This window comes from Apium graveolens, chromosome 4 (assembly GCF_009905375.1).
Source record: "Apium graveolens cultivar Ventura chromosome 4, ASM990537v1, whole genome shotgun sequence".
Taxonomy (NCBI): Eukaryota; Viridiplantae; Streptophyta; class Magnoliopsida; order Apiales; family Apiaceae; genus Apium; species Apium graveolens.
This window is the reverse complement of record NC_133650.1, coordinates 5,140,125-5,160,381: the sequence shown is the minus strand read 5'-3', so window position 1 is coordinate 5,160,381 and position 20,257 is coordinate 5,140,125. Positions and strand designations below refer to the sequence as shown.

General features: G+C 33.0%; 3 protein-coding genes across 7 annotated transcripts; all 3 read right to left on the bottom strand.

Moving 5' to 3' along the window:
• Nucleotides 1-3,724: 3,724 nt before the first annotated feature.
• On the bottom strand, nucleotides 3,725-9,567 carry LOC141717566 (pentatricopeptide repeat-containing protein At5g27110). 5 transcript variants are annotated; one of them, XR_012573694.1, is made up of 5 exons: nucleotides 7,299-9,567; nucleotides 6,218-6,273; nucleotides 6,046-6,120; nucleotides 5,879-5,936; nucleotides 3,725-5,675 (listed from the first exon to the last, which is right to left on the bottom strand). XR_012573694.1 is itself a non-coding variant. In XM_074519694.1 (2 exons), the coding sequence occupies exon 1, from the start codon at nucleotides 9,462-9,464 to the stop codon at nucleotides 7,302-7,304; it is 2,163 nt and encodes a 720-aa protein (XP_074375795.1). In that variant the 5' UTR covers nucleotides 9,465-9,567; the 3' UTR covers nucleotides 5,974-6,273; nucleotides 7,299-7,301. The 5 variants fall into 5 exon arrangements, 1 of the variants encoding a protein (XP_074375795.1); XR_012573693.1 differs by having other exon boundaries at nucleotides 3,725-4,972; XR_012573696.1 differs by lacking the exons at nucleotides 6,046-6,120; nucleotides 6,218-6,273.
• An 842-nt stretch (nucleotides 9,568-10,409) lies between these two features.
• Nucleotides 10,410-13,274, bottom strand: LOC141717565 (small ribosomal subunit protein uS8my-like). Its single transcript, XM_074519693.1, has 3 exons — nucleotides 13,093-13,274; nucleotides 11,814-11,974; nucleotides 10,410-10,779 (listed from the first exon to the last, which is right to left on the bottom strand). The coding sequence occupies exons 1-3, from the start codon at nucleotides 13,220-13,222 to the stop codon at nucleotides 10,681-10,683; spliced, it is 390 nt and encodes a 129-aa protein (XP_074375794.1). The 5' UTR covers nucleotides 13,223-13,274; the 3' UTR covers nucleotides 10,410-10,680.
• Nucleotides 13,275-17,586: 4,312 nt separating this feature from the next.
• LOC141717564 (dof zinc finger protein DOF4.7-like) lies at nucleotides 17,587-18,938 on the bottom strand. The gene has a single exon (XM_074519692.1). The coding sequence runs from the start codon at nucleotides 18,464-18,466 to the stop codon at nucleotides 17,810-17,812; it is 657 nt and encodes a 218-aa protein (XP_074375793.1). The 5' UTR covers nucleotides 18,467-18,938; the 3' UTR covers nucleotides 17,587-17,809.
• Nucleotides 18,939-20,257: the final 1,319 nt, after the last annotated feature.

Genomic DNA, 20,257 nt, shown 5'->3' with positions numbered 1-20,257 from the left:
TTTTTTTTCAATTGATTCTTTATCTCCACTTTAACCTATGACGGGTTTCGAAAACATAAACGCAACGGAAACGATAATTAAAAACGTGAAAAATCGGAATTTTTGAAACCCGCCACAGGATCCATGCGAAAACATATATTTAATTTGTAGATCAGATTGTTTACCTTAAAAAACTTTACAAATTGGTTGAATAATGGAGATCCAATGATTATTCAATCACCACGCTTCCTGCTCTCGCGATCTACGCTCTATCGGTATACACACGAATACTTGAACTCAAGGATTGAATGTGTAATAGCACAGACTGGTTTCTTCTTACTCTCTCCATTTTCTCTCTTGGTGGCTAGGGTTTTAGTAAAAGTCTTTCACAAAATCAGCCACACAAGATATATTATATAGAGAGTAGAAAAAAATTATAACTCTTAACTAATTAGGAGTCATTATTAATTCGAAATTTCTATTTGTATTATAATTAAGTCACACTTAATTATTTAACAACTGAATTTCATAATTGATATTAGTAAATTCGAATATCATTATTTATCTAATTAACTAAGTCATACTTAATTAATATTAAAAATAATTTGAACTACTTTAATTTAATTTAAATCCAATTTAAATTAAATAATCCTTTAAGTATTCTTTGTGTGTGACCCTATAGGTTATTATTACGTTGACAACGAATTTTAAATCTAATTTAAAATCATAAACAATAAGCGGCATCTAATAATACATCATTGCTACCCAATTAATAATAATTCAATCGGTGATCGATTTAACCTTTCGTGAATAATGTACAATGTAATATAATTCTTTTAACCACATATTATAGATTAAACAAGAGACATGTAATATGTCGTCCTCATCAATGTTTAATCCAGGTTTCATTGAACAATGAGTAGACTGCCATATCAAATCAACATTTGAGCGTGCCCACACATTTCATAGTCTAGCTCACACAAGAGGCCAATATATCACTCCTAAAATTAGGAGGGTTAAATCCTTTCAAGATCATTCATATTTCTCATACGATTCATAATATAACTGAAATACACTTTTATCATTACCCGGTCAAAGGTAACTTTTAATGTAATCAAAGTATATTAATTCTGGTATAAAAATATTATGATTTCAAATCTAAGAACCATTACATCATTATCACAGTGAGAATTACTTATGACACAACATACATGTAGAAACTCACATTGGGTCTGTCCAGTACCATGTACATATATACATATGCATGTGTTTTTTACTTTAATATCACTATACATATGATTAGTGAGATGTGATCATCAGTCAACAAACACACCAATTTTAATGCATTATTATTGTCCCTTAATAATAATACTTGATCAGGGACCTTTAGGAATATTGATACCATTCTCATAATCTCATTTCTAAGTCACGTACTTAGAGGTATAGAATTCATATCATATTCCAAGAACATTTATTAATCTAACATTTATATCACAGTAAATTAAGAATTAATAAATTATAAAAAGAATAATTGATAGAACATAAATATTAATAATCCAAATGTCTTAAACTAAAATATCATAGTGTTGTCTTTAGGGCACAAACACTAATAACCTATTCATATTGACAATACATATAAAAAAATTTAAAATATGAATATAGATGAAACTTTATTAATGTAATGAATAAATTAATAAAACAAAGTTTATACTTTAGGTACCGAAAATCGTATTTTTTCTTTCACGTCGAAATTTGCGTATTCAAATGATTACCACAAAATCAATACAATTTTTTTACTATGATGTATCATAGTTAACTTGATTTAATATCATAAACATTATTTCAAAAATTAAAGCACGGTTATTTGCAACGTAATATTTAAATATTTTTTTTCAATTATAAAATATATTAATACATATATTTAAAAATAAAAGATGTCCCCATTAAATAGGTCGCGATCGCATATTTAATATATTATTCATGTTAATAATCGTCACCGTTTATAAAATACGTAGAATATATTTTTTTTGTGTTTTCCTATCTATTTTCATATATTTTATATTTTAGAACTTGTAGCTTAATTTAAGTGTTTAGAACAAAGTTTAAAATTAGTAATGAACACAAAAATCTTATTTCAAATCTAGTAATTTATGAGAATTAAAATGTATAAATTATGAAAGTTGAGACGGCTGTTTAGTGTTTTCTGTCAACTCAGCATCTTGCTACTTAAAATGGAAGAAGGTAGAGTGTCCCACGATTCATCTTTATCACCCAAAATCCTACCTAAGAAAAGAAAAAGGATGCAAATGTTATATCTTATACCCTAGTTAAAAATCAATTTGCATCGGCTCCAATACAAGGTCCGTTCATTCTTCATTTCTTATTTTGTTAAGTAGATTAATATTTTATACATTGATCACAAGTTCGAATCTCACGGGAGGAGAATTTATGATTATGACTTCTGAGTCATAGTCTGTCGCTTAAATGCGGTTTATCTTGGTTCACGTGGTTTGCAGGTTATTGCGTGAGCCCGGGGGATTTACCCAGTGCGCACCCGAAGGGTAGCGGCTACGGGTTCCCTACGATAAAAAAATATGCGTATTTTTTGTTAACTTTTAGAAGGTTGAACCCTTAAATACGTATTCAATGGGTATTTTGGGTGGTTCGCGCGCATCTGAACAGTTAAGGTGAAAAATGATGTATTTTGGACATTTTTTCTAAATTTTATTTGATAATATGCTGCCTAATACTGTAGTATTTTAATCTACTCATTGGAATATTCAACCATGTTGAAATCTGTATATTTATGACACCAAAACCAAGGTTCGAAGTGCTTTTTAAAGATCCGAAAATCTTTTTGATAACAATCATATGATACTACTTTTGATTGGCTTGAATCTAGTACATAGACATGTTACAAATATAATATCTAGCCTATTGACATCAAGTAGTGAAGAGTAGTGATCATGCCTTGATCATGCCTCAATAAATAGTTATGTCGACATTCTAAATAATTATATTCACCATCTTTTTCCATTATATCTTTATCTAGTTTTTCGCGGTCGTAGATATTGGTGTCTTTGTAGAAGAACATTAAGTCAAACTTTTTCGACAATTTTTTGATATACTTAGTTTGAATGATAAATACATGCCATCTTTTCTTTTATTCATTTACAATTCCGAAAATAAAGTTAATTTCTCTCATCATACTCATCTCACACTTAGTTTGCATTAGTTTAGAAATCTTTGATATATTTTCTCAATTTTACAGTCAAATATGATATTAACCACATAACGATAACATTCCCATGTTGCTTATGAAACAATATTTTGTCAATATCTAGTGAAATGATTCTCAATAAAAAACTGAGATAGAGTGTCACGCATGCCTTTGTAATTTGTTAAAAACCGTATAGTGCTTTAAAGCTAGGTGTTTGTTGCACACATACTTCTGCTTCTAACTTTTCGTTTAGAAATGTACTCTTTAAATTTATTTGATACCCTTGCAAATTTCAACGTACAGAATGTACTCTTTAAATTTATTTGATACCCTTGCAAATTTTAACGTGCAGCAAATACTAGAAAGATTCTAATGACTTCTAGTCTGACATCAGGGGCAAAAGTCTCACTCTTTTGCTACCAGCCTTGATATGTTCCCTGTTAGCATATCATGCTCATTCATGTTATTTTCGAACACCCATTTGGTGTCAATAATGGATCTATTCTTAACTCGTAACTTGTTCCATTCAAACTGATTTTATTTATCTTACATAGAAGTTATCCAATTAGGGTCCATCGATGCATCATCAAATTTCTTAGAATTAACTTGAAACAAGAAAGAACCATACAAATATTCATTTTGAGTGTCTCTTGTAGCCCTTGCACCAATTTCAGGATTACCAATTCGATCAGCAGTGTGATCACTCTCCCATTTCCTTATATGCTCATTTACAATTCTGTGCATTAATGTAGCCTCATTATAACTTGATTCTCCTTTGAGATGCCCCTCTGCTCCCCATGTGTTAATGATCTCATTCACAAAAGTTTTGGCTTAATGGCTCAGCATTAAACATATGTTCTATTTCATTATTTATTTCTTCATCACTTGAGTTTCCTGAACAAGTTCCTCACTGTCATCCTCAGAGTATTCCAGATGTTTTGATCGGATCGACCGTACCACAGTATCGGTCTCTTTGATTTTCAAACCTTAATGATGCACATTCAGTTTCATCATCGTCTTCAAGTCTAGGGCACTTTGAATCATCAAAAGTCACATAAGCGCTCTCCAACACTTCCTTTTGATCAATTATATATACTTCGAATGCAATCTTACCAAGAAAGATTGTCCTTTAATACAGAGCACTTGTTCCAAAAGCAAGAAAATGCTTGAATGAGGACTTCTTTGCAGTCACGAGGTCATAAAGGTTTTTCTCGTGTTTTTGTTGATGAGATTTCATCTTCGGTCTCACTTTGCGTGCTTCGTTCCATTTTCTGTCAGAAGTGTACATCTTTGCTAAGATAACGCAGGTTGACAGATCATTAGGATCCCTCACAATCAGCAAGCTTGCAAATTCCTCCCTAGTTCAAGTTCACCATGCATCTGGCATGCAGAAAGCAGTGTACTTTAAAAATCAATATCATCCATCCGTCGTGCAATCGAATTGCAGATATCACATTCAAACAATCACTCCCCACTGCTACCCTTTCATACTTATATTACTCCACTAGTTGTAATCCGAGGAACACCGCTTTTGCTTTGACAACTTTAGCATCCCACCTATCTGCAGAATTCCACGAAGTCCCCAGGAAAGTCTTTCCGTTTGTGTCACAAAAAGAAGCACCAATACCTGTGCATAAGCCTGTTCCAAGCAAGCATATATCATCTTCATTGATTTTAACTACTGCTTCCTGTGAAGGCAAACCACCTGGTATCTGTAGTTTTTATCTCATTCGCTCTCCCCCTTCATCTACTTGATTTACACCACCAAATCTCCTGCACCAAATTAAAAGCATAAATGTCTCTATCCATGTTTTTACTATGAAAACTAATCCTTTAATTATATTACAATGCACTAATTGTTTTAGATTATTTATCATTCATTACAGATGAAGTATATGATCAATCTGTCTTCAAATTTCACTTCACTTTCCCTTGCACAAGGTAACAGAATATAACCCATATCATTTGGCACAAGAACCATATATAAACTTGATCCAAGAGTTACATTACAATAGACAACATTTTGAACCTTCACACCTAAAAGGGGAAATTCAACATATACGATTTGGCATAAACCAAACCATCAGATGTTCGGAAAAGGTCATGCCTGTCAAAAGCCTAGAAAATTCATGCAATACATATTTGTCAGGATCGTTATACAAGCTGTTTGCAACAGCAAAAGAAATTGAATAAGTACTCGGATGCCATGTCAGGTGGAGTAACATTATCATTAAGCCTAGGTTTCCACCCTGTCATATTGCATATCATCACATCAAGATAAGTTAAATGTGCTAAGTATAACTTTTGGAAACAAATACTAGTTTAATTATTTAGCTCTTAACTGTAAAAACAAATTTATTCTCGCTCAGGAGTAAATATAGGATTTAAAAAAAAAATGCATCAGCTTCTTCCGACAAAACGTGATATACTACTGCCTAGCCATCTAGAAGGCCTTGAGGGTGTTTGAACTTGTTGCCTGTGAAAGCATATCAGAATTTTAAGCATTATTTGTATATGACTAGTCAGAAACAGTCACGGATAAATTAGTTCAGTCAATAGTCAACTAGTACCGAGTAGAAAGTGTGTAGAGGGGAAATGTCCAAATCAATAAAATTGAATAAAATTTGTCAAAGTGAATCAGTTTACTGCTACTTTGCAAGGCTTAATGTTAATGAATACCTCGTTGGTTTTTTGTTAACTTCCAGTGTGGTTGCCTCTGTACCATCCTCGGCAGTCTCTAACACACGAAATGATTTGATGAGAACATATATATTGATATTACGTGCAAGTTAAAAAAAAGCAATAAGAGTAACTTTAGTACAAAAACAAATATACAGGCAACAGACCTGTAAGACAATTGCACTACGCTGACCACTAACACTTGAGCAACATTTGAATTTATCAAAGATGCAATCATTTTCCTACAAATCACAGACCTGCCGGTGATGATTGAAAAGTTGCATGAACTTAAGTGTGAATCAGAAAAAAAATGGTTAGTATTCTGGAAGACGAATTTACCTCTGGCACTCGTAAACCTGGAAGGTTGAGACTGGTAGCATATAAATATCCTATAACTATAAACAGAAGTGTCTGGTTACAATGTGAATATATAAGCCCACACCATGTGAAAAACAAAACTGGAGCCGTTAAATATAAGTAACAAAAAGTAAACTTAAAGACAGGTAGATAGGAACGCGAGTGCATATATATGGATATATCAGTTACATTGCTTTGTAATCAACTATTTATAGCTCCGTGACCAGATATAGTTTGGCACGACATAAAAATGGTGTCATTATACATAGCTAACTTTTATACTATTAACACCTAATTAACTTCACAATTCAATCAAAAACACTAATGTGACATATACTTAATGGTTTAATTAAACAGAAAAATCAAAAACCCTGAGTCATAGTATATGTCAATTTCACATTGTGCTACTGTTAACAAAGCAATACCAATAAGAAGAAAGTTTAACTGATATGGAAGAGTAAGCAAGTTTCTTCCATAAACCCTTATCAGGTTTTGAATTAGATGGTAAACATAAAAGTTGTATCCAAAGGCTTCAAGACCTTGTCATTTATCTATATATTATAAGTGTTGCCAAATTAGTAAACATATTCTAGTCAGATCACTGCTGAATCTGCTTTCCAAACTTTAAAATAAAACGTTCATCGGTGTCATGTGACTCAAAATTATGGAGAAGAACCTAAGATAAAAATACATGAAAACATTGATAAAACTTCTTAGTTGAGCTTTGATTTCCTTTAAAAAGATGCCTTTAAGTAACAAAACACATCATCATCCCACCGAATAACCATTTGAATTTTTATAATTGTTGCAGCAACAAAGACATAAACAAAGGTATCATATTATCACTTTGCTTACAATTTAAGGAGACGTAAAATGGACATCTAGCTGGAGTAAAAACAATGATGTGATAGTATTATCTTACATTTCAAATGTTTAGCACTGTACCGCTTATTTGTGAATACATTTAGATAAACAAAAGCTCTGAGGTACAGAACCAGTTTCAAGTGGTGAGGAATGTACAAGCACTTGAACAAATTAAAGTAGAACTTTGACCATATTTTACCTCTTATTCATGAATGCACAGTGAAACTGACGGTTGTGTCTGATGAAGATCGTCCACAACCACTTCATCCTTCTCCATGTGACTGGCAAGAATGGACAAACAAGAATATATCATATCTTGTTGTGACATTTCTGTGTCTTCAACAAAGAAGGGTTTAATTCCCCCATCAATCTCTATCCAGCTACACCCTGGATTCTTTTTCAGCCCAAGCTCTTTCATCCTCAGTCTGACTTTGCGTGCCTCGTTCCACTTTCTGCCAGAAGCATACATCTTTGCTAAGACAATGTAAGTTGATGGATCACTGGGATCCCTCTCAATCAGCAAGCTTGCAATTTCTTCCCCTAGTTCTAGTTCACCATGCATATGGCATGCAGAAAGTAGTGTACTTAACAAATCGATATCATCTTTCATATTTGGTGTCCTCTGGAGAATATCATAAGCTTCTTGTAATTTTCCAGCACGCCCAAGTAAATCTATCAAGCATGATTGCTCGGCAATTGTGGGTTGAATCCTATAGTTATTGATCATTGCGCTGTAGTAGTGAAGTCCCTCATCAACCAGTCCTGCATGACTACATGCAGAAATGACTGCCAAAAAAGTAACTCTGTCGGGTTGAATATTAGATTTCTGCATTTCTTTAAAGAGCTTCAAAGCCTCATATGCCTGACCATGAGACCCATAAGCCATTATCATTGAAGTCCATGACACAAGGTCTTTTACACGTAACTGATTAAAAACACTGATAGCTTCATTAACAGCACCACATTTAGCATACATATCAAGAAGAGCTCCCACGACTATTTGATTCGATTCAATCATACTCAAACTCATTGACTTGTGAATTTCTTTGCCTTGCTTTAAGGCACCTAATTGTGAACAAGCTGCTAGGACACTAGCCAGTGAAAAGGCATCAGGTTTGATCCCAGCTTCTTTCATATCATTGTACATACCAATAGCCTCCAAATAACAACCTCCCGATACATAACCAGAAATCATTACATTCCATGCCACCACATCTGTCTTTGTCATTGTTCTGAAAATAAACTCAGCGTACTTAACATAGTGGCATTTAAAGTAAAGATCTACAAGAGTGTTCAAAATGAATATATCAGCTTCAATGTTGTTTCTGATCAGATAACCGTGAAGGAACTTCCCATGTAGTAGTTTCATTGAGTTAGAACAAGCCATTAATAAGCTGCTCAAAGTTGTTGAAGTGGGTTTTTTTCCTTCTTGAATCATTCTCCACAAAAGTTTAATGCCTGACTTACTGTCACCTCTTAATCTGTATCCTGCAATCATGGAATTCCACGAAACTAAGCTCTTTCTAGGCATCTGATCAAAAACCTCAACAGCCATCTCCAAACAACCACATTTCCCATACATATCAACAAGAGCGGCACTAACAAAACTATCCACAGGAAACTTACCACTCAACATCTCCTTATGAATATCCTTCCCTTTTTCCAAATCCAAAAGCCTAGCACACGAAGATATAGCAGTTGTATAACTAACAGAATCAGGCGAAAATCCAGACCCCTTCATTCTCCCAAACAATTCCAACGCTTTCTCCCACTGCCCATCATGATAATAACAAGACATAACAGAATTCCAACACGGAACATCCCTTGTAGGCATTTCATCAAACACCTTCATCGCGTACCCAAACAACCCACATTTCGCATACATCCCAACAACAGAGCTTGCCACAACCACATCCCAAACATACCCTCTTTTCAACACACTACCATGAATAATCCCACCATAATCAACCCTACCCAACTCACTACAAGACTTCAAAACACTAGGATATGTATAATTATCAGGCCTAATTAAATCAAACTTCAACAATAAATCTCGAAAAATATCAAGAACTTCCAAAAACTTAAAATTCTTGGTGTAAGCTGCCATAAGGCCATTCCACACAGAAATCTCAAAAGGGTTTTCTAAAGATTGAAAAACAAGATGACCATGTTTAAAATCTTGACAATTGAAGTAGAAAGTTATGAGCTTTTTGCAGAGGTCAGTGTTGTTTTGTAAACCTAAAGTTACAATCTTTTGGTGTACAAGTTTGCCTTGTGTAAGTAATCTTGTATTGGTGAATGTTTTGAGGTAGAACAGTAAGTTTGGGATGTCCATAACATTCGAACTCAACTGTTTTTCGAACATAAATTTAACTGACTTGTATAAGAGAACTACTCTCCCGCCTTTTTTCAGTTTTGTCTTTGAGCCAGCTCAACTCAACTGTCACGGAGTATATTCCTCCCTTCTAAGCTATACCCATTTTACTGATTAATCGTTTCAATATACTCTGTTAATTCAATTTTATGATCCGATTGATCACTCCATTTTTTTCTTAAATTAATATATTTAGTTTAATAAATTAATTATTTTTATATTTTACAAAACACATCCGATTAATGCGACGATTACTCAGTCCGATTAATTACCGATCATCCGATTAATCACTGGAAGGTTACTCTACCAAACAATGCTGATTTCCGATTTCTAGAATAATAGTATATTCTATTTATTTTTCTTTTCTCGTCAGTTTAGTTGTAGTATTTTACAAGAAAAAATAGAATAATTAGTTATGAATACAATTATTTTTACATAAAAACATTTTGTTTGAATATAAGATAAATTTTTAAAGTTATTTTGATAGTAAAATGAGGCCTGTAATTTTAAGTTTATCCAAACGGCCTCTAAACTTAAAATTATACCCGTAAACCTCATTTTCATTAAGAAAGCCCAAAGACACAAAACAAATTTAAGCATCCATGTTCAAACACATCAGAACGATCAAGGACTCAAGGTGATCACTCATGATTTGCAATGAACTGATGCTTTTGAGTTACATTTTTTGTTAATAAAAGACGTGAGCAAAATATACTAATATAGTGAAAAGACCAAATTACCCTTGCATTCAACAAAACTGGGAACAGAACTAGCAACATGACTAATGAATGCACAAGACAAACAACTAAGTATTAATCTTTAATCGACAAGTTACATTACAATATTCCATTTCACAAGTGAATATGTCTTGCTGAGCTTACTCTGTGGCTCATTGATGTATAAATGCCACTGTGTTGAGTAATAACACTGTGTGAGTAGTAATAATTCATCAATATATTTATACACATTCGAAATAGAATTTCAATTCCAGGAAATGCCCATAAAAAGGAGGTACATGCATAATTAACAAGTATTTCTTGCTTTTGAGAAATCTATAAACTTAGTAGTAGATCACTTGACATCCAAAACAGAATTTATTATAGGTCTACCAGAAAAGGTCATTTAACTTGCACCAAAATAGTTTGCCCTTGCCTGAATAACAATGAATGACTACAAGTGCTTCATCACTGAATGATCCAAACATAATTCAGTAGAAAAACCCGATAACCTGACCACCTACATTCTGACGGATTGCTTCTTCATGATCCAAAAGTCCATTAGGTGTTGATATTACAACATACCCCCACTGCACAACCAATGGGAAACCAAAGTCAACAAGTGTAATACATTACAGTGGCTTTCTAACACATTTTAGAAAAGAAACATAAAGGAAACGCAAAATAAATGACTTTATCTCCACTTCCTCATGAGGTACATGTATCACATCACACTACATGAAAAGCAAAGACGCTACAAGTAGCAGTTTCATAGTGGGTGACTAAGCATTCTGATTATATTCAAAGACAATAAGATACAACATATACAACCTTTCGTGTCAAATGGAAGCAAAATGATGCAAACATGCCACCCCAACCCCTCATTATAAAGAAAGATGTACCATGAATGTGCTTTCAGTTAATATATGTGGAGGACCACAATGTGTTAACAAAAATACATATGGCCAGGTGTTGGTAAAAGCTAGATTCATGAGAAATGGACAGTGAAAACTACCTCTCAGAGAAAAGAAAGTTGCAACAGATATAGGGACAAAAATTTCCAAGAGATCAACTTACAATACATGTAATCATCACGATTTAGCATTTTGCATGCCATGTCCAGATTAATAGCACATGATTCTATATTCAATAGAGAAACAATGTACTAAGCAGACCAAAACAGCAAAAACTTTCTGCACTTAGTGGCCAAAGGAATCCCCAGTCTAGCAAGTGTCTTTCAGCTTTCAAGTTTAGAATTCACAGGAAGCTAGTCAAGTTTGCAAATTTACCTCTCAGAGAAAAGAGTTTAATAGGGAGAACCAGATGCCTGGCATACAATGTAAATATCTAAATGGTAAGACAATCTTAATAATGAGAAAAGCAGCGGTAAAGCTCCTATGGAGCTATGCTTCCTAAATTCACCATAGCATTTAATTAGAATATGGCAATACGATTATTTTCAGAAAGATCATTCAAAAAATGAGCAGCATGGCATGGATCTCGAAAGAAAGCAAAACAATTCGATATATAATCACTTAAATGTCTTTCCTACTCTATTAAGCAAAAAAAATTCGCATTTCTATCAGATTGAAATTACGCATTTTAGTGATCAAGGTACACATACCTGACGCGTTGGAAGTGTGCGCAATCTATAGTTCTCAATGTCCCGAGCCTTGATATCCTGTCGATAAGTGATCACCCTGCAATCTTTGACTCGGCCTTGTAGATCAACAGTAATGTTTTTCACTCTCTGGGGATCATGTACTTGGAAATCTTTAATGTACCCTGGATAACATATCAAAAATGAGCAATTTGATATTTACAAGTACTTGTTCATTATCGCAGTGATTGCATAAGTTTAACATATGAAAGAATAAAGTGGAAAAGGAACTAGAAGTGCTTCCATATACAGGTGTCATTCAAATTTGATGTAATAAACTAGTGAATTAAGCTTGATAATGTACGTAAACACTCCTTATCATCCTTTACGCTGAAGGAAGATATTCTTATGACCAGAAAAGGTCCCATATGCAATCAGCTCCATTAATTCGATTCAAACATTTCAGCATTAGGATCTTCAGGAAAAAGGTTGAAATTATTACATGCCTAGTAGATATATACACACTCCTAATCCAGTTCGGGAACTCTTAATTATGGTTTTACAATTACTATACAAAATTTGACCTGTTTAAATTTCACTTCAGTTTCTTATGACGTCGAGGAAATTGCACGAATAGAAATTCAGAAAGGAATTTAGCTTTCCAAGGATGAGGATACATTCCTCATGTGGTCCTTTTCAGTAAGCATTAGGCCAGTTGAGCAACATTTTCTTACCTCTTATTAGGTGACTAACTCTCAGAAAAAAATAATGTGTTGTTTTTGTGCCTTGCTTGTACATTAAGCACTCTCCACGGATTTCACTCATGCCCCTGCGAAAGAGGATATTCACTTGACTAGACCAACTGTGGGGAATTACCCAACAAGAACATCACTATACTTTCATTCATTCAATCTACATTCTAGATAGAACTTGAAATTTTAAAGTGACATTAGCTCGGATGCTAAGTGAACATTATAGAATAAGTGTAAATAGCAACATGTAAATATGTGCATCAACGACGGCATTTTAAAACACTTAAAATCTTCTCCATCTTAATCATTACAACTACAGTATAACAATCATCAAAACACATATGCACAAACATATTCATAAATGAAACAAAATGAAATGTATACTTGGCTTACAGTTCAGACGAGCAAAAAACTTATAAATGAAACTCTCTCTCTCTCTCCCCCCCCCCTCTCTCTCTCTATCTCTCTCTCTCTCTCATACACACACACAAACAAACACAAGCGAAAACTTAGAAATGAAATCTCTCTCTCTCTCTCTCTCTCTGACTTACCACGTTGTTTCATAATGTTGAGAAAAGAAGAGGTGACATTAGAGACAGGCTGAAGATGAGTATTAGCAAAGCCTCTCTTCTCAGCATTAACAATCTTCCTCAATGCTTCATTCAGTATTCTCCTTCCCATTCTTCTTCTTTCTTCAAAACCCTAATTTCAAAACCCCCCTCTTAATTAAACCCCCTTTCTTTTCTCCCAATCTCTTTTATAACCCGGCCCAGCCCACAAGCCTTTTCTCACATTTTACCCGACCCGGCCCAACCCAGCTACCACCCAAAGAAAGGTTAAGAAATCCAAAATTAAGTTTTAAAAGAATCTCATTAAATATAGGGATTAATAATCACTCTTCTATCCTGGCAAAAAAAATAATCACCCTTTTAGGGCTGAACAATGATGGTGCAGTTTGATTTTTGAATATTTTGGAACATATAAAAAAGGAATTGTGGTAAATATAGAGATATATAACTATATAAGAGTAATGCGAGAAGTACAAAATAAGATAAAAATAATAATATAAAATGACGTGACATAACTAATGTTGCAGTATAAAATAATTTAATTGGTGTTATTTGTTTGAATGCAATGGGTCATTTTCATTTAGCAAATAAAAATCTAATACGTGGCATTTTGTATCTATTTTGAGAATCAATTTTATACCCCTTACATTTTTTTAAATTGGGACGAAGGAATATAAGCTTTGTTATACAAATCGGTTTATTTTTCAAAAATCTCATATAAGTCGCTAATAAATCATTCAAAAATATTTCACTGTTCGTTAAATCATCGATAAATCATTTGATTTGTTGAAAAATTCCTGATAAATTACAAATCGATATCTCAACCATATAATTACGATCCCGAAATCAGTAACCATAAGTGCACGTATTGAAATTATAAAAAACAACTCATGTATAATTTTTAATGTTATTTTTTGGATAGTGATATATATACACCCTAAATTTATTTTTCATACATTACAATAGAAAGTACATAACAAAAATTTTAATTCATAAAAAAAAATTAAAATATTAATTCTAGATGTCCAGTCAAAATATTTAAATAAATGTATTAAAAGTTAAAAAGTCAAATAACAAAAAACAAAGGTGTAGTAGTATTTTATGTTAGGCTACTAGCTTGGTCTTCAACGCATGTACAGTTTCTGTTTTTATAATTCCTTAAATTTTTGTACTATAAAATAATTCCGTTCCCTGCAAATATTCAAAAGGTAATACAAACATTTTTTTATACAAAAGGAAGAATATATTTGTTAGTGTAATAGTTGACAGAATAATAATATTACAATACATCTCCCGCAATTTTAGTTATGCAATATTTTCGAATGTTGAGATTTTAATCCGATTTAATGAACGACTGTTAGTTGTGAATGTTTTAAATCGCTATAATTTTGATGGTAACGGAATTCTAAAATTTTATTAAGAGATTTTAAAATCTCACTATGACTAAAAGATAATAATATCGAAAAAGTTTAAAATCGTAATTTACTTAAATTAGAAGTTAATAATAATCAGTAGAGGGAAAGTGTTGGAATTCTATTAGGAGCTGAATCTCTTCTCGGTAGCTCATTTTATATTTTAAATATTAACTGATTTCATCATTTTAATTATTATTTTTACTTTTTTTACTTATACTTTTTTTATCTTCATGTCACACCTCCTATATATATTAATCAACGGGAACAATTATAAGTTTGAGAATAAATCAGGTTGCAATTTAAAATTTCAGAAACATACTTATCTTGTGTTCATTGTATTATATACCTAGTTTAGATTAGATGGTATACAAATAATTTTTATTTAATGTGAAGTCGTAAAGATTATTTTCCTGCTTGCAAAACTTGATTTAAAAAATGTTATTTTCAGATCAACTTTTTTATTTCCCGAACAATTAAACCTTGAAAAGATAAACCTGTCACCGCATACACAATTGCAAATAAATAAAATAATATAAGGATAATTTCATCTTTTCATATTTTTCAAAATAAAAATTTGATCTAAAAATAACATTTCGCAACAAAACTTTGCTATCATTTTCCAGTTTTCCACGAGTGTCGAGTTAATTTGCTAGGCTGATTTATCAAAAAACAACTACCTAATATATTTCTGACTTTTTTCGTTTATCAGGCCTAAAATTTTGGATTTTCTTATTTTTATTATTTGAATTTGAATCACGAAAGGAGTCATAATATCGAATTATCGACTATCCAATCGAATAATATTGAATCAGCGTTTGAATCACGAAAGGAGTCATAATATTGAATTATTGACTATCCAATCGAATAGTTTTGAATCGGCGTATTAAATCATGTTGGGCCCAATTGAGGTCATGAAAACCGGCCCGGCCCAAAACATTCGAAACAATAATTTTATTTCAAGGCTCCGAGCTTGCTCTTCAGCACATGTACAGTTCTGTTCACAATCACACCGACATAATAATGTAACAAATATTGTCATACAAAAGGAAGAATCCGTAAATTTATTAAGAAAATATAGTTTAGAGAAGTCAAAATATTTTTGTTGCTGCAATAGTTGACAAAACAAAAATATTATGATACATCTCCCACAATTTTAGTTAAGCAATTTTTTCGGATGTCGAGATTTCAACCCGATTTAATGACGCTAAAATCTTGATGATAATGGAATTTTAAAATTTTATTAAGAAAATTTATAACCTCACTATATTTACAAATTTGTCGAAATTTTCTTGCTCCGAAGTTCGCCCGCTGATTCTTGTTTATTTTTTTCTGATAATGAAAATACCGTTTGAAGTCCGTAATTTACTTGGACTAGAAGTCGGCGATAATAAAAATACATTTTGAAGTTACAAGGACTCGAAGTTAATGATAACGAAAAAAAATTCGAAATCGTAATTTACTTGGATCAGAAGTTAATAATAATCGGTAGAGGGAAAGTCTTGGAATTCTATTAGGAATTGAATCTCTTTCCATAAGAAACTCTTATGAAATACAATCTCTAGCACAAGGAAATCAAGACTTACCAAAACTCCAAGACTTTATATAATTCCCTAGAGACCTATACACGCCTCTACATTGAGAACCCTAATGTTGTTATATAAGCCCACAAAGACAGATAACATATATGAGTTTGTTGCAGAAGAGGTTTCGAAAAAATAGCAACAGCTTGAGTCTGAAGAAGAGGAGGAAGAGGATGGTGATGATGAAGCAGAGCAACCAAGTAGAGAAGAAAGACGTAATGCTCGGAGTTGTGGGAGAGGATACTGAAATCTTGGATGCTCAAGAAAGGCCTGATGATAGTGTGATGGACTTGGAAGTCTCGAAAGTAGACAAGAAGATGAAGGGGATCATGATTTCTTGTTGCAAACAAGAAGATTTGCCTAAATATGATGTCTCTAATAGCAAACATACGTTTGGGGAAGCTTCGAGTGGTAGTTGCGACGTATGCATGGCTGTGTTCTCGATCAGCGATTTCATTCGTGGTCCTAGCTGCAACCACAAATTCTGTAAAGATTGCATTGAAACCTATGTACTAAAACAGATTCAAGAAGATGCCATGAATGTGGCGTGTCCTGGATCTAAGTGTAAAGAAGTTTTGAAGCCGAATTTTTGCCGCAAGGTCATCCCTGAGCAAGTGTTTGATAGATGGAAGAGTGAAATAAATTTGGCAACTTCTTTTTTGAGGAGGAAGATTCAATGCCCGAACATTGATTGTGAAGAAGAGTTTATGGATGATGGAAAGGGATACAACATAAGGGCATGTCCACACTGTTGGAATTTGATTTGCATGCCCTGCGGACGGGTGGAATGGCATCTGGATGAGGACTGTGAAACCTTTAGGAGAAGAAAGAAATCCTTTAGTTATGGTCTTTATGGAAGACGACTTGGTAGACAACACGACCCCTACCTTCAAAAAAAACATGGTCTCAACAATGGAAGACTCGATGATGATGACTCCCCGGATTACCCTTATTGGTCCTTGTTCCCTAACCTTAAGTAGGGAAGTGTCTTTTTTAAGATCTAGCCAAAGGTTTTCTGATGGCATGCAAAAACCAGAGATATTGGTATGGTTTTCTAGTTCAGTATTATTATGTCAAGTTATAGCTTATAGTCTTAAACAACTTGTTTTTATTTCAGATTCTGATCTTAAGAAAGACAATCTAGTATTTAGTAGGATTTGTTCCATACTTCCATAATTCCATTGCATGTGTCTACTATGTCTCTGTTCTATTAAAATCCCAAAAACATGATCCAAAGAGTTCTTGGCCATCTTAAGACCAAGATGTACAACATCAAAACTTCTAGTACCACGAAAGAACTCTAACTTAAGGGTTCCATTAAGGGACCGGAACATAAAGCTCAAGCATATAGCTCTTCACCACATACTACGTTATTCGTGAACAGATAGATACATTACTATAACCTGATATCTTGTTTAATGTTTACAAAGATGTAAGGTGTTAAGAATAAAACGCGGATAATCTAAAGTCACAAATGCTCATAAATCGCAACTCTGCAATGTGATAAACTTAAAACAAGTACTTCAGTATCTCTTCAACAAAGTTATCAAAACACACATCTCTAATTTGTTCTTGCATTACATATATTAGTATAGGTAATATAATATATCAGTAGATTATATAGATTCTTTAGAACAACCATCACTAGTAGTGAAACCAAGATGAGAATCTTAGCACATACATAATTATATAGCTATAGCTCCTTTAAAGATTGAAACTTTTATCTACTGAAAAGCTTGAACCTGGTGTGAAAATCGCGAGATCAGGAGCCCCATTAGTACCACTCCAAGAACTCGAATCTTGATCAGTTTGAACTCCCAAAAACCCCTCTGAATTCTTGTTATTATTTCCAAATTCAACAAAAGGGCTAGGAATCAAGTTTGATCCCAATCCAGAATTGTTCTGATTCTGCGAAAACTCCCCTAATTGCAAACTAGGTGATCCATTAGAATTCAAACCCTCTATCATATTCCCAAACTGCCCATTATTCGAGTCGAGAATTGAGCTAAAAGTCCCTCCAATTTCAAGCAAAGAACCATCTTGATCTTTATTATTGATAACTGATGCAGTAGCTGAAATGGTTTCTTGTTTTTCCAGTAAAGATTTAGAATTTGCCTGTTTTTTTGAGTTTGAGCTTCTCTTAGTACTCTTCCTGCTACCTCCACCTACTGGAATATTTCGCAAAGTTCCACCTTTAGTCCAGTACCTTTTGCAGTTCTTGCATAAATGTCTTGGCTGAGAGAGATTGTAATTGTTGTAGTAGCAAAATTTAGTGTTGGATGAATCACATCTTGGGCATTTTAAGTGTTCTTGTTCAGGAAATTGAAGATTGATCTGTGAATAAGTTGATGGGTCTTGCATTTCTTGATAAAGTTTGAATCTTTAAGGCAAGTTCTTGATTTTAGTGGTTGTGAAAATGAAAGATCTGATCAAAGTTTTGACCTTTTTGGTGAGGAAAGGGTAGGGGGCAAGACAAGAAAAAAGACAACTGTTTGAAAGATATTTTTGTGATCTAAACACAAACCAAAGAAATCAGAAAGATTTTACTCATTGTTTGAAACTCTGTCAGTTTCAGTTGGTTTTTATGTTAAAATAGATACAAAGAGATTTGTGTGCATATCAAACAAGATTGTAGATATGAGAGAAGATAATTGGTAGTGATGTTTGGAAATGACCATTAAACATCATGATCATAGGTTTATAGGGGCATATTTGATACTAGTATATCTATAGAGAGAGAGAGAGGGAGGGAGGGGCTTGCTCTGAGAGAGAGAGAGAGAGAGAGAATATGACTATGAGTACAGTCTTTGTCAGTTGAGTTGGACTCTGAATTGGCTTAAGCCTATGGAGGCTGGATGGTCCAACCACAACTTCCACTAACCCAATATTAAATAAAAATGTAATCTTTTTCATGTAATATAAAAAGGAGAACAAAAACAAATGTCAACTGGGGTGATAAGTGATAACAATAGTACTTGATTAGCATATAGATTAACAATAAACATGCATGATGATTAATTCTTAAGTAGGGAGAAAGTGATGATTAAGCTAAGTGGTTTTGATTCTCTTTTGGCTTATTATAAACACATTCCAGACAGCTCACTTGAACACAATAAAGCCAAGATATTGTTGTATTAAAAAATGCCTGTGTTTGGTTTGTTAAAAGTAATAATTTGTCATTATACAGCTTCATTTTAGTATAGTTTAAGACCACATTAACAAGTAACAACCGCTTTGTTCCATTTTAGATTTTTAATAAAGAAAGCTTGAATCTTTCAAACAGATCAATTTCATCCTTTTAGTAGGCCATTGATCCAGATTATTTGCATTCAAATCGATTTTTCATATTAAATTATGAACAATTTTTTTTAAATTTTTCATATTAAATTTTGGAAGAAATATTTTATTTGCGCCGATACGGTTTAAATCTAAGAAAATGCTAAAATCCGAAATATTGCTACAATTTTTTTTGCTAAATATTTTATAAATGATAACTTCCCTCGTAATAATATCGGATTCCGCGTGCATTAATATTATGGTACATCATTTTATAATTATTTTGGTAAAATTTTTAAATTATGTCGCATTACTCTTAAATTTATTATCAAACTTAAATTTAATTCTATTTTTACCGTATTGAGTTGGGATTCGAAGTTCCTACTGAATCGGAATTCTACTTCTTTATAAAATAGATAAGTTCGCAGTGGTTAAGGGATTTCGGTATGATATTTTAACAAGTACAATTGATAATAATATTACGTATTGAGTTAAAATTAGGGAACATACATTTGATTCAACTTCTGCTAAAAATCAAACGGACTCGAATCTTTGTTGAAAATCAAAATCTTGTCCAAATTCAAGATTTCGAAAATTTAGTCGCAGTAACAAATCTGGACTGTCCATACGAGAGCCATTCATGTGGTACGTAGTGAAATTCGAAAAAATGACAAAAATAACTAATTTTTAAAAAAAGTTAACCAAAATTGTCATTTTGAAAAAGTGGTCAATATTAGCCGATTGAATACTTTACTGTCATTTGAGTATCCCAATTTGTATAAGATACTTCAGACAGTTGGGTATCTCATATGATAGTTGGGTATCTTATATAAAGTGAATACTCAAAGACAATTAGTATCGAATCGGCTAAAGTTG

Coding starts and splice junctions, on each gene's coding strand:
- LOC141717566 (XM_074519694.1), bottom strand. CDS start 9,464: ATGTTCGAAAAACAGTTGAGTTCGAATGTTATGGACATCCCAAACTTA.
- LOC141717565 (XM_074519693.1), bottom strand. CDS start 13,222: ATGGGAAGGAGAATACTGAATGAAGCATTGAGGAAGATTGTTAATGCT. Junction 11,975..13,092: donor CAACATTATGAAACAACGTG/GTAAGTCAGAGA, acceptor TATGTTATCCAG/GGTACATTAAAGATTTCCAA. Junction 10,780..11,813: donor GCACACTTCCAACGCGTCAG/GTATGTGTACCT, acceptor TTGGTTGTGCAG/TGGGGGTATGTTGTAATATC.
- LOC141717564 (XM_074519692.1), bottom strand. CDS start 18,466: ATGCAAGACCCATCAACTTATTCACAGATCAATCTTCAATTTCCTGAA.